The sequence below is a fragment of the Neopelma chrysocephalum genome, unplaced genomic scaffold (assembly GCF_003984885.1).
Source record: "Neopelma chrysocephalum unplaced genomic scaffold, ASM398488v2 Primary Assembly neopelma1_44, whole genome shotgun sequence".
In the NCBI taxonomy this organism is placed as follows: Eukaryota; Metazoa; Chordata; class Aves; order Passeriformes; family Pipridae; genus Neopelma; species Neopelma chrysocephalum.
Window position 1 is genome coordinate 13,499,473 of NW_020897703.1, and position 14,446 is coordinate 13,513,918.

The 14,446-nt window shown below is 44.9% G+C and overlaps 1 protein-coding gene across 8 annotated transcripts in view; it reads right to left on the reverse strand.

Annotated features, from left to right (window-relative positions):
- Positions 1–2,085: 2,085 nt before the first annotated feature.
- The window catches only part of MAP3K20 (mitogen-activated protein kinase kinase kinase 20), a 100,759-nt gene continuing 88,398 nt past the window's right edge, over positions 2,086–14,446 (reverse strand). For 2 of the 8 annotated variants that reach the window (XM_027678536.1, XM_027678535.1), the window contains exon 20: positions 10,335–11,249. In XM_027678536.1, the coding sequence (XP_027534337.1) occupies positions 10,570–11,249 (680 nt within the window). In that variant the 3' untranslated portion in view covers positions 10,335–10,569. Of the gene's footprint in view, positions 7,204–7,328; positions 7,530–7,669; positions 7,807–10,334; positions 11,250–14,446 lie in introns of those variants that run through there. The other 6 variants (XR_003533510.1, XR_003533507.1, XR_003533509.1 and 3 more) reach the window with 6 other exon arrangements.

The following is a 14,446-nucleotide window of genomic DNA, read 5'->3' on the forward strand; positions in this document are numbered from 1 at the left end:
CTTTCTGAAGAAGAAAATAGATCGGTGATTTTAAAGCATTTTAGGTAACATTTATAATAGCACATGAAATCAAGTGCAGCCGCTAAATGCAGCAAAATAACTGCTGTGTGGTATTTGGCAGCAAGAGTAATGGGAGAAGCCCTGAAGAAACTGTATGGGATTTGTGGCTCTGGTGTTTGCTATAATCCTCTGTTTATCCCACAGTTTGAGCAGGGCTCAATACCAGTGCAACCGTTGCTGCTGAGCGTTTCCAGGTGTCTTCCTGCAGCAGGCGAGTCCCCACTGCAATCGGCAGGAGGGAGGAGGCCCCATGCGTGTGCAGCCCACACACAAACCTGTGCCCGTGTAAGACAAACCGCAGATCATCTCTAAAGCCAAAGCCTGTAAATAGGCTATAGCACAATAGAGTACAAGAGCCCTGGCGGAGGTGTTCTGTTTTCTGTGGGCATTATTCTTCCTGCACATGCTGCAATCTGTCATGTAAAAGAATCTCCATTTTAAATAAGCCCATAATTACATACTTACCTGCACCACTGGCTTCTCAGCACATGCACAAAGGCAGATGAACTAAACCAGTTCTCCAGAGACCTGACCACACTCCATTCTTCTAAATCCACATTAGTGGAGGATTTCCACCCAGCCGGTTTCCAAACAACACAGCTCAGTTGGGAAGAGCGGGGTGTTTTTTGAATTTTGATGTAGTTTTACTTCTTTCAGAAAAAGAAATCTACCAATACTAGTTTACTTACATGGAAGAAGAGATCCAGTTTATCAACAGTAACAGCCTTAACATTGTGAATCGCTATTATCAGAATTTTCTAGAAAAGCAGCCAACCTTCACAGGTTTTAAGAGCATCATATGAAATGTTATGGAGCACTGATGGTACTAGCTGAAGCAAAACTCCAGACTGCAGTTAATTTTCCATTTAATGCTTAATGCAAACAGCATTCTTTGAATCTTCAAATTATGTATGTAGTCAAATGGCTTTAAAATTAATAGGCTAGAGCAGGGACTTTGTGGTGAATCTGGACAGGACATTTTGTGAAGTGTATTTTCAGCTCTTTTTCTAATATGTGAAAAATAATTATTTTATTGAATATTGTGTATGTCAGCTCATACTCTACAGAGGACTGGGGAGAAGGGAGCAGGAAAGGGAAAAGAGAAATTGGAAGTATGTGAAGGGCAGGGGCTTCCCTTCCTACAGCACATAGCAAGGGTACAAGAAAATTAAGATCTGTAAATCAGGTGATTGCTGTTGTGACCTGTGCCACTGTGATTTCTCCTATTTTCATCTTCATCCCCTTCATGCCCCTGCTCTGCCCTGCAGGGCCCAGATGCCCTCAGTGGATGGGCAGAACAAACTTACCAACTGGCTTTACCGTGATGGAAAAAGTTTCCCTGTGTTTGTCAAGACATAGGCAGCACTACTGTCCTACATCTAGCTATTAACAATAACTGAAGAACTGCAAAGATGAACCCAGGTGAGCATTTAATTTTCAGCCACACTTAAATTAGGCTAATGTGAGTGAAAGAAAACATCTCTGCTTGTTCAGTCCCCAGTCTGGGGCCTGCATGGCCTGTCCGGTGCTACCAGGGAGCTCACTCCTCAGGGCTCACGTGCCAGCAAAGATCATTTAGAGTATTTTATCAGGCATTTCCAAGAAAATAGTCTGTAAAGTTCTCATCTGTCCTTGAAATGAGTTGTCTGTGCATGGTAGCGGCCCTTGGAAGATGTGCTAAGGGAAGGGGCTGAAATTACAGAGAGACATGCAGTAGATTGAGTGTGCAACAGTTTCTGCATCCATGTGGGGGAATCAAAGGTGTTTACATATTAGGAGCTTCAAGCAGTAGCAAGAACATGGAGCTCCAACAATAGCTCCATAAATGTGACCTTTGGCCTGCTGGGACGAAGGACAGGCGCTGTCCTCCATGTCACCCCACGGATTTTGGCTGTTGGCATTGTAACACAGCTTTTCTTTCTGGAGGCAGGACTCCTGCTGCCCCATCCCTGGTTCTCCTACACACTTCCTATCTTAACTATGGACAACACACTTTATGCTTCTCTCCCATTTTTTTTTTTCAAATTGGAGCAATACATTTTTACCTGCTGTTGTGAATGAGTGTTTTAGGATACTCAGAGAATCACTGGCAAAGGTATCAGCAAAAGCAGGTTTAATACAAAAGTGAAAGCACAACAAAGTTCGTTGGCAATGTTTACTCTTCTACTTACTAGATGGTTAAAGCACACAGAGAAAAATTGTACTGAAATCTAAAATCAATCAATCTAAAACTAAAATCAACCAAAAATTATCTACATGGAAAAAGGGTAAGGATAGGAAAGGCTAAGGATAAAAAGGAATAAGGGAGACGTTCCCATTGAGTCACAAGGTTCAGAGTAGTTTGACCTCCTTGACAAACTTAGCCCCAGACTTGAACAATGGTTTAGGCCTAAAAGTTTTTAACAGCACTTAATTGATAGCTTAATGTACACAATTTGACAAAAGATTCTCACAGAACTTTCTACAGCACAACAGCAACTCAATTATAGGCCTAACTTCCTTATGAATCTAAAATACTTAAAAATCTAGGACAGCAACATTCATACTACATTTGCTATAGCATATTCACACTCATACACACACAGACCTAAATGCATGTACAAGGTTTGTACATACACTTGAAAAATTCCCCTCGAATTTAGTGAAGTACTCATGTCAGATGCCTGTGCATCTTCTCAATAGGTTGAGCCTTGAGGAGTGGGGGTATCAGCCCAGGCTCCATCGTTGGTGTTTGGTGGTGGTCCTCCAAGTACAGCAAACTTGAGAGTTCTCGGGCTCTGAGAGGCATCTCACTCAGAGGGACCTGCTAGTCGCAGTCCACTGTGGTCCAGGAGGGCTCAAAGGGTCTCACTTAGGACTGCTGTTTATAGGGTTTCAAGACCTATAAAGGTTGGCTTTACTCATAGTAATTTTTCATCCTGGCTTCAATTTGGGTCAGTACTTTTCTTTGAAAGTCTGATAACAAAAATATTATTTCAGTTGGGTTGTTATTCAGGTAAGAAAAGTCACTTTTCAAGTCTGTTCTTTAAAAACTAGAAGCTCACTAGATAGCATAAGCTCCTGGGAGCAGACACTGTTTCTGACAAGCTCAACAGAAGCTAAGCCCAGGTGCTGTTTGTCAAGGCTGAGGCCTAATGAGTATTTCAGAGATCATAGCACGGCCCAAGGGTGGGGATGTACCACCACACCTACCTAAAAGAGCATGTGGGTACATTAGTTAATGTTTGTGTGATGCTAGTAATTATTGTGATGAGACTTGCACAGACACATATTTATAGAAGCAAGCATTTCAGAGGAAAGAGAGAGTTTGGATTCTCATGGCCATAGAGCACTTGTGGCACAATGCAATAACCTGTATCTTAGCTCCATAGAAAAGAATAAGATTGCAGCCACTAATGACAGTAATTAAAAATTTCTGTAAGAGCTGTCCAATCACCTCTTCAATTGCTCTATCTGAGCAAATTATAGTGTGTTATTGAAACCATTAGTGCAATAAAATGAAGCTAAAAACATTTTGCATTAAAATAATCAGACATTGATTTATGATGTAAATTGTAAATCGGTAACCTATAACACACAGTAATTGTTTTTCTCTCCCCTGTAAGGTGTGTTTCTTGAAAAGATCTGATTAAGCATATCTATTTGTTCACATGTCACCCTCCAGTGGCTCACACTACTATACAAGACATAATAAGGTGTATAATCAGGTGACCTGCTATTGATTGCAACCCAGAAAGGACACACTTGTCTTATACAGAAGCAGGAGGATGGCCACTTTTGAAGATTTAATTATAGTTAGATGTCTACATGTTTGCTGGACATGAATTTTTATGGAGTACCTTTTTAATGTAAACACTTCGACACTGTGCTCTGATAGGTAGAATCAGATTTTGTAAAATAATATAAATTTAAATATTTATATTATACAGTCAGTTTATATAGTAAACAAATCAGTTTATAGTAAGACCAAGTGTACCAGCTCCACAAAATACCTCCCAAATGCAATTAGTGTATTTTTCCTTTTTTTGTCTCTCCAAGGCGAAATAGATTTTCTTCTTTTAATTTGTCAGATTTTTATCTCCTTGTGCTTTGCTGTAACTTCCTTATTAGTAAAGGCTAGGTGCAAATGCATCCTGCATGTTGAATTGAAGGTGGTCATGTCTGATACTATTCGATATTGTGTTTCTTTGACACTGGCAAGACCACAAAAATGAAAAAAAGTAAGAGAAGGAAAACTAGAGGAATAATACAGTTCAGTGAGAGAAAAAGTGTGATTGATACTATATTCCTCAGTGCACTAAGAGAACGGACGAAATGTGGTCAGTTTCAATAGAAACCTTAATGATTATTCCAAGTATAAGTCGTAGCAGATCATTTGGAGCCCAGAGAATTATGATGCACATTATGGGAGTTTAATTACAATGCTCATTTGAGTATCCTGTAGCCATTCCACAAAATGCATAGCAAAAAATGTTGATTAAATGTAGCTGTTGTTGATATGCAGTAGCCACTTTTAAAAGCTCAGGATTCCAGCCCTTTCATTGTTTTTGATTTATAATTCCCTTTGAAAACACAAATTACATTTAGTAACATCATAAAGAAATCACTTACAACATATTCTGCAAATGTATAGCTGTGGGAAACAGGAGGCTATCAGAAAATAATCAAAAATACTTACTGTAGTCTAGGTTTTTTCCCTGTTATACAAGCTTTGCCACTGCGGCTTTGGAAATGTTGATTTGCATTGCCTCCACCAGCCCTCAACAAAATGTGGTTGCTGGGAGAGAGTGGGAGTGGGGGGACAAGCGGTGGCACGACCTTCTCCCAAGGGATCTCTCTCCTGGCAGCTCCCTCAGGAGGAACGAAGTGGGAGCGGCAGGTAGAAAGCCTCCCTCAAGGCTTGCTACTACCTGCCACGGAGTCCCCAGGGCACATCTCAAGTTTTCAGGGCCCTTGGATTTTTTCACAGCATGAGGGAAATGCCCTCTCTGCTGCAGGAAGCCCTCACCTTGCCTGCAAAGTGTATATGTTGAGCCCCAGATATATTAAGCCACTTCATTCCACATAGCACAGGATTCACGCCTGCCGCCCGACAGAAGAACCTGCCAAACCGCCTCATGAAATTTCCTGGAAGAGGCTCCAACCCTCGGGCAGGGAGTGGCAGAGGCGGGAGCAGTGGGCTGCGGCTGCTGTGGGCTGGGGGGAGCGTAGTGGTGCTGGAGTGGGAGCTGCAGGGAAAGGCTGCACTCTCTAGCCCCAGCTCTCATTTTTCCCAAGCGGTCACTGCCTCTCAGCACCATTCCTCTGTCCTCTGAAATGTTAATCTCAAATGCCCTGTATTTACACGTACTCAAGTGTGATCTTGGCAGACCCTTATTAGTGTTATTGCTGTAATAGACTTCTCCTCTCTAACCTCTAACTTCTTGCAACAAACTAGCTCGAACTGCTACGCTTTGGCAATTCATTAGATAAGAATATTATGTAATAACCCTTCTATGGTGGACACATACAGAAAATAATTCTGTCAGATGTAATTTTTAGAGGTAGCACAGCTATTTGGTTCCATTTTAGTGACATTACATGTCAGGGGGTCTCTTAGTTTGGGGTTTTTCCACAGTTACATAAGCCACCGCCCATCTTTCCCAGCCTAAAGTAATAATTATTATTATTGTTATGTCAAAGTGCATTCTATAGCACAATCAAAAAAATCAATTTCATATAGTTGATGCACAGTCCAGTGTTCTTGGCAGCAAGCTTGCAAGTTATAGGAAGTCTTGAAATAGGTGGAGTTTGATCCTCAGCAGCATGGGCTGAGCTAGAGAGGAGGACAGAGGTGAGGGGTGCCCTGCCTGGGGGCTCTTGCTCTGAGTGAGGAAAGACAGAGGGTTTAAGCAACCTCTGCTCCTTAAATCAGCTCAGCAAGTTGACAGATTGTGGTCAGCATGCTGTCAGACAAGGCCAACTGCTAGAAAATAATCAGCGGGAGCAGGTAAGATAGAACAAAACTGCAGTAGCAAATACTTTCTTTAAAAAGTAAACAATGTCCAAAAACACCCATCCACATTTCACACCGATGCCAGCAAGAAAGCAGGTTCTCATAGGGAATAAGCTCAGCCATGGCAGCGCTGGGGGGAGGCACAAAGGGGCACTCTCCCCTCCCAGCTGAACAGGAAGTAGATTTACTTTCTCTAGCATTTCATGGAAATAAACCAACCAGCAGCAACCCCACCTGTGAAACCTAGCCCTGAGACCCGCCATTCCTGGGAGCATGGCAGTGTTTTGTCCACTGGCACGGCATCACTGAGATCTGGGTGTAGATGGGGAGACAGAGGGACTGCTGGCATTCCCCTGCTGAAGGCAGGTCTCAGCAACATCAGCGGAGGATGAGCAGATCCCAGTCATCCCATCCCATCCAGGCAGTATGACCAGATTTCCCCCAGCACAGAGGTACAGGGAGCCATGGCAGCAGTTGGACAGGCTGAAATCCTGGCAGCTGCGTTCCCCAGTGAAAAGGGGTCAGATGGCCACCTCATCTCCCCTCTCTGATCATTACTTCTATTTATCTTACTGACAAGCGCAGTGCAGGCATTACATTTTGGTATGTCTGTCGAAATCAATATGAGGCCAAAGTAAGAACTGGAAATGTTGGAAGAGAAAGAGATTACAGAGCTGCCCAAATCAAACACTGAGCTGGGGGAAATTCCTGCCCAGGCCATAAAAAGCAACCTTTGCAGCTCCACTGCCCTGAGATGGATTGATGGTCTGCTCATGTCACAAGGGGTTAGGGTGAGGAACAGCCTGGAGTTGTTTATGATTTTGGGGCCCCCTCAACAGTTCAGTGGGCTGTCACCTCTGTGACAATCATCCTTCTGTGAATTTGCTCTTCCAACTCAGGCAGATGACCTGCTGCAAAAGCCCTCTGAGCAGCTCTCCCCCTTTCAGAAAGACCTTTGGCTCTCAAGCAAGCTGCCTGTGGGCAGCCCCTCATGCCCCGGCTGTATGTGAACAAAAGTGGCCTGTGTTTGCAGGGCTGGGCAATGTTTTTGCTCCAAGGAGCCTCACATTCATGTGCTGCCCACTACACTTAGGAGCAGGGTTCCACAGGCACTTGAATTGGCAGCTGATTCACAGCACATCTCTGACCTGCAAGACACAGGGAACAAGTGCCCTGAGAGTGCAGTTGCTTGGCCCCTTCCCTGTGCAGCACCACATCAGGCTGCTGGTCTGGCTGTCAGTCCCTCTATGGAGCAGGTTCCCAGGACACTCACCTCTTACAGCCAGTCCTTCTGATGGTAGTGGCAGGTACACCGGTGCTGCTGGGGAAACTTGTGTACTTAGGAAGACAACATCCACCAGGATCAGACCCAGCTCTGGGACACCTTGCTGAGCTAAAGAAGAATGATTGCTGACCTCAGTGGTAAATGTCTGCTCTCCATCGTCCTCCTGTTTTTCTTTTTTTTTAAGACATCCTTAGTATATGGGAAAGATCAAAAAAAAGAAAAAAAAAGGAAGGAAAGAGGGAGGGAGAGAGGGAGGGAGGAAGGAAGGAAGGAAGGAAGGAAGGTTTGTATTTGATTTTGTAAACATTCTCTCCATTGGATGCAAATACTCACTTTGGATGTCCAGTTCTGAATTTGCCTTCATGAGCTCTCTGCTGTTTTTCATCATCCATTCCAGCAGCCGTCTCAGAGCTGGCTTCTTATAATTCAGAGCTTTTTAAACCCTGAAAAAGGAAAATGCAGGTGCCTTTTGGGGATTAAGAAAACATCAACACCCATGCACGTAGAAATGAAGACCAAGAGAAAGGAAAGACAGAAAAGAGAGGGGCAGTTCTACAGCAGTGATATTTTGTGCCACTTGCATAGTCAACCATGGAGGGAGGATGTAGCAGTCGTAGTACTGCCAAGGATACGTGTGTGGATGGAGGGCAGTATGTCCAGTTCCTAGTGTGTAAATCTAGATATACTGGTACTTAAATATGACTGGCTTTAACAGACTTCTAAGAAAACCCTAAGTAAACATAGCATGGCTCCTTTCCAAAGAGAATTTGCTGCAGTGTTGTTGCCCAAGACAGTCTGTTTTTTTGACATTGCTGTGCATAGTCTTCTGGGTGCATGTCGGTAAAACATGATCAAAAATGGCTCAGCTTCATAAAGTACTGGGGGGTGAAAATGTAAGCACATTTTTATTTATAATGAATTAGCACCAAGATAGGGAGTAGCCACATTAAGAGTGACAAAAACAAGATGGAAAACTAGATCTTGCTGAGACTTCTTTTTTTTGACAAGTTCACTGACTGCGGCTTTAACCAGCAATGCTGGTGCAGCAAAAGGATTTCTAATCAGCCACTAATGTATGATTGTTTAATTTTAACAGGGATGATCAATACCATCCATTCCTTCTTTAAATGCTGATGAACACTGTAATACAACAGATGTGGACAAACAGTACATTGCAGATTAAAATTAGGCAAGGCATTAAATTGCTTACAAACAGCAGAGGAATCCTGCTGGACATCTTGACAAACAATCACAGGCAGCTGATAAATCTTGAATTGCCACCACCAGTCCACAGTATCTCAGGCTTGTACAACTACTGATCACCCTAGAAGAGAAAGGTACCCTTCCAAACTCTTGCAATTTCTTTCTCAGGACTTGTACAGGCCCAACTGTGATTTCTGAGATGCATATGCAAATTTTAATAACACAAGTACATTTCTAGCAAGTACTCTCAGGTGCAGTTACTATTAGTTGGTATCCTCCAGCCCATTTTGATCATGGTAAGAAATGTCAGGGAAGGATCACCAATCTAGATAAAATCCCAGTCCCCTGCTAACTTGTGACAGAGTAACATCCAGTGCTAATTTGTCCACATCTCCCAAATTAGTTGGCAGGCTCAGTGAACCAGGGCCAGACGCTGGGTTACTAACTAGCTTTCAGCCAGTTTGAAGCCACAGGAAAGCGGCAAACTTTGTTACCACAGGGCTTCACGTGCAACCAAATTCACTTTAAGGTAAAGCTTCTATTTGTTCTGCTCTTAACTCTTGTCAGAGGAAAAGGTGCTTGAATGACAGAGCTCCAATTCCTGACACCTGGTATCTGTTGCGTCCTGCTCCATTGTTTTTGGTGGACTGTCCCCTAAATTCACGAAATGCAAGTCCCAGTTCACTCTAGTAGGTATTGGAAACTCACCACAGGGCTCAGTCCTCACTGGGGCTGGTGGCAATCAGAGGGAGGAGAGCCGCATGTACCCCAGGAGTGACCTTTGTGTGGAGCAGGGAATCTACATGTCCTTTCAAATGTTCAGTGACAGGGCTATGATGACAGCTCCCTCACCCTGAGTGGGTGATGTGCCAGAAGCTTTGCCAGCATTGCTCACAACTGTGTGCCAGCGAGTACCACCTGGGATGGATGGTAGGTAGCACCTTGTTCAAAGGCATCTCTAATTTACGGTTTCTTGGCTTTCAGAGGGTACCATGCATTGCTTTGGGTTCAGCTTCCTTTATCTGTTTCTTCCCTTTTTTCTCTCTTGCATCTTGTGAAACCCAAACTTTTTTTCCTCCTTTTTAATTGTGTGAAATCAACGTGGAGTGAAAAGGCCACGAAGAAACTTTCTGACGCCAACTGAGTCTAAGCTGTGTCTTTGTTCTCAGCAGAGCTAAAGACCACATTAATCAGAAACTTTGCTGACCTTGTCTTTACTACCTGAAGACTGAAAGACAAAAGCAACACAGTCTGGCCACATTTAAAAATTCAATTAAAAAATGCCAGCTGCCCAGGGATAAACATTATCATAGACCTCAGTGGGGTTAGCTGTAACTGTGATAAAGGCAATGTCTTTTTCTCACTCTATTTTTATTATTTTCTTCCCAAAAGAATGAAGCCTAGGTTTTGATACTCCTGATAATGACAACTGTGTATGTGACAGAGTGTGCTCAGTGGTGGTGGGTAGCTAGTGTTGGGGCTTTTAATCAGGAGCAAAGTAAGAAATTCCTGAGAGGGATGGCAAGCTGAAAGTGGAGAAGTGAAGCTACTGAAGTGGACTTGAAGCAAAAAGTCCCTGTGTTCCTTTTTTTCAGACTATTATCTTTTCCTATAGCCCTGGCAAAAGCAGACCAGACAAGGGGTGAGGAGACCCTGCTCAGAGCTGGACTTGGCATCTGGAGGCAGAAGTGAGGTTAGGGGAGGGGTAACAGCACAACTCCTTCCCTAAGGATGAAACGGAGAGCCTTTTGTTGTGGCACTTGGCTGTGCCTTACTGATTTTATTATAGAAATATTAAGCGAGTGGATATCCAGTCAGCTGAGAACATGAGCAGCCAAACAGAGGGGAGAAAACCAAATGAAATCCCTTGGCGCTGACAGTGACAGGAGGAGAGGCAGCAGCTCTCCCTGTCCAGTGGCAGGCCCCGGGCCAGGTGGGTATCGGCTTCAGTGCAGCAAATTAAATAGGAGCAGGCACATCTTCTCTAGGTTGAACGTTCAGTTACATAAAGGGCCAAATTCCTCTCTCAGAACATCCTCCGGCCCCGCCAGCTCCCCCTGGTCCTCTCCTTCCCCGGCTTGCCAGCAGCCTGCCTGTGGGGCTTCCTCGAGTGCTGCACCTTTATCCACCCGCCCTCGCTGACTCTGCTCTCCCCTTCGCCCCTCCTGGGCTCGCTCTCACCCTGTGGGGGCATGCCGGGGATGGCCGTGGGCTGTGGAGGGGTGTGGGGGTACCTGCGGTGCTGGGAGGCCGGAGGGGCCACTGGCAAAGAAGTCCTGCTGGGTCTTCCCAAGTGTCGGGGGGGCACTGGGGAGCTGGTCCCACTGCGCCGCCCACCCGAGGAGCTGCGGGAGTTACCGCTGTGTGGGGTGTTTCTGCCTTTGCCAGCAGACCTGTCCCTCTCCGAAGCGGTGTCTGAGGCTGTGCTGGAGGCACTGCTACCTTTTGAGTTCAGATGCAGATTCGAGAGGTTTCTCATCAAACTGTGGGAGATAGGAGAAGAGTTCCTAGAGTGGCTGATGGATGTGAACTGGTGACTGACAGAAGTGGGTGTCCTCCTGACGGCTGCAGCATAGGAGTCTTGGCTGTGAAGGTAGGGCAGGTAGTGGGTGACTGTGGTCGGGCTGTGGGGGTGGCTGTGCTGGTGAGAAACGGCTTTTGCTATCTGATGCATGCGCAGTGTCTGCATCCACTGACTGTCAATGCCTGGCAGGGAAATGGAAACAAAGTCAGCTTTCTGTGAATTGGTGGAAAACTGCTCTCAGGTTTACCAAAGGTATGAGGTTAGCACGAGGGTTTCTCTCACAAGAGCCTCAATATATCTCAAACCACCCTTTCCCTCCCAGCCTTGAAGCAAATGGTCCTAGGTTTGAGTATGTTCAGTGTTATGGTTGAACATAATTTTTGACTTTTAAAATAGCAAGTGATACAAGTATTTCTGATGCCAGTGCACATTATGGAACTTAGACTAGATGATACTTACTGAACCATCCATTTGGCTGTTCAGGTGGGTTCCCCCTCCTGATGTTTTTAACCCAATCTGGGTTTAAACATATACTGTGATGCTGTTGGCAGACAGCAGATTTCTACACAGCTTTCTTTACAAAAGAACCTGGAGACTTCCAGAGCAGGCATAGACCAGGCATCCCAAGGTACCAGCACCGCTGCAGCATCACTTTCCACCTGCATCTCTCCCATCCAGCACGGTCACACTGTTTGCAGCTCAGCACAGAGAGGAGGCAGAGCAGACCCAGTGCAAACCTCAGCTGCAGCAGCCAGATTTATCTCCTCGTGCTCCAATTTCTTTTCAAACTGCTACACACCACAACAACCAGAGCTACTTCAGTTGTTATTGTTATTACAAATTCAGAAGTCAAACCACTTTGCATTCAGCTTCATGATGGATGCAAAAAATCATCTCTGTATGTGGAAAAGCCAGTGAGGCAGCAGACTTCAGCCAGGATAGCTCAGACAGTGCTTAACTGTGAACAACTCAGGGTATTACAGTTCCCTCTATACCTACTGTGACAGCCCTGGGGTTGTAACAAAAGTCGTAGCTCTGAGAGATCAGACTGAAGTGGTTTTGAAAGTCAGTCCTGTGGTTTCCATGAAAGCCTTTAGCAAATACAGTAGTAGTAAATTTTCCATTTGAACTGCAAAGGCTGCCTGGTTTGCTACTTTGTGGGTAGAGCAGAGACCAGGAATTCCTCTTATCCAAGGCCACAGCTCTGGCCAAAAACCCATAGGGAGCAGCTAAAATTATTTTGCTCTAGAGAGGTTTGAATGATTTGTCCTTAAATATCACTAATATCATTCCAATAGGAAAGCATAGCCCTCGCTGCCTCTTAGTGGAATGCTGCATTGACTGTGGGGAGTTTTGTGGGAGCTGTGTAGTGGCTCTGTCCTTGTTAGGATTACTCCTGTTAAAAATGTAATGGATGATGTCTTTCATTCCTCCTTTCCCCAGACTTTGTTTGAATCTAAAGAGATTTAAATCACTTCAACTTAATGTCAAATATGTCAAAAGGAAACTGTCTTTCGTGTCATAGTGTAAGTGTGACACCAACACTGCAGACATCTGCACTGAGATGAACCTTCTTTCACAGAAAGACAGATGGGAGTTGCCTACTTGCTTCTTAACCTCTTTAAAACTCATGGTTTCAAAAGAAACCTGCATGCTGAAATGTACTTAATAGACATTATCTCCTCTGCCATTTCCCAATGCCCTCCTATGAAGGCTGTGGATGCAAGTCACAGATCTCATAAACCTGGAAGCAGCAGGCTCAGGATTCAAGTTTGGGTCTTCATTTGTTATCAATACTTGGGTGGCCATCACATGCCCCATGGGACCAGTGCCAATGCTGTCCTGAACAAGGGGCTCCCTTGAGGTTGTTCAGTCCTTGCTCCTCATAGCCAACCATGGTCGCCAGCCCAGGAACCAGCTGCCCAGCAAGTGTGCCCTGTGGGACTGCCTCTCATGGGCTGGGGGGCTTCTCCCTCACGTGGTCGCTGAGCCACCAACTCTGTACACTGAATTAAATGCTCTATGTGGTAGCCCACATAGGTAGTACCTTCACTGCTAGTTATTTTACCCTATTAGACAGGTATTATCCTTACCTTTGTGCTTGGATTTGGTGAGTGTTTTTGAAACCTGGGATTTTAAACCTGCAGCTTCTAAGGCTACAATCTCAGTATGTGTCAGCACTAGCCACATCTCTTACAGGAGGTACCCTTTATCCAAACACAACATCTGTGCAAAGCTGCCTGTGTGCTGAGTGGCTAAGGGCAGGAGGGAAGAGCTGGCAAAAGTACTTCTATTGAGTTTGGGTTGCAGGGAGAGAAAGCCAGGTAAAAAGCTGATGAAAGCACTGGCTCTCCAAGTTCTCAAAACAGCTGCGGAAAACTCCATTATTCCCAACATATACAGAGTACAGTTGGGTAGAGATGTGTGAGATTGTCTCCTTTAACAGCAGATGCCTTCCTAACATCTTGGTTAAGAAACTAATCTGCACACTTTGTGTGGGTGCCGTAATTTAGTCCAAATCCTTCTGCTATGCCAGTACACTTGGCTCCACAAAGCTGAGTACTTGCTTCTCTTGGTGAAGAGGGGCAGATTTTGCAGAAGGGCAGATTTGCCAGATGATCCCCAATCCCACAAGCAGACTATGGTGAAGAGAGGCCTGCTATCATGAAAAGGCTACTGTGGATGTGTATGCGTATCCCAGAGAGTGGAAGAAGCCTAGACACAGGCAGAAACACCTCTCCCAATAACCTTATACACTGGAGGGGATCAAAAGGTTGAACCAAAGCTGACCCAGTGACAGAGTTGAAAAAGTACTAGAATTTAAGGCTGCTTACTACTGGAAGATGTGAAGCATTCCAGGGTTGGAGCAGAAGGACCTGACCTCTATGTCTGCTCTTGATATGCAACTGCAAGTAACTACAGCAGACAAAAGATTTGTAGCTTACCTCCATGGACTGCTTCCAGAATGCTTCCTACAGTGGCACACAGGTCATCCCCCTTACCCTTCAACCAGGTAATAGACAGTCCTACCAGAGGGGATGCAATAACGGATCTGATGGTCACCAGTGTAAGCAAGCTAATTGGGGGCATCAAGATTGGAGGCAGCTTGGGCTGCAGTGACCATGCACTGGTGGAGTTTGAGTCCTGAGGGATATCAGTCAAGTAAAGAGTAAAGTTAGGCTCCTGAACTTCAGGAAAGCAGACTTCCAGCTCTTCAAGGAGATAGTCAATAGAAACTCCTGGGGATAAGGGAGTGGAACAGAGCTGACAGCTCTTTAAGGAAGTCTTCCACAGAGTGCAAGAGTTCCCCAGGAACAAGAAATTGGGCAAGGAAGGCAGGAGACTGGCATGTCTGAGTAGGGAACTACTGGTCAAACTA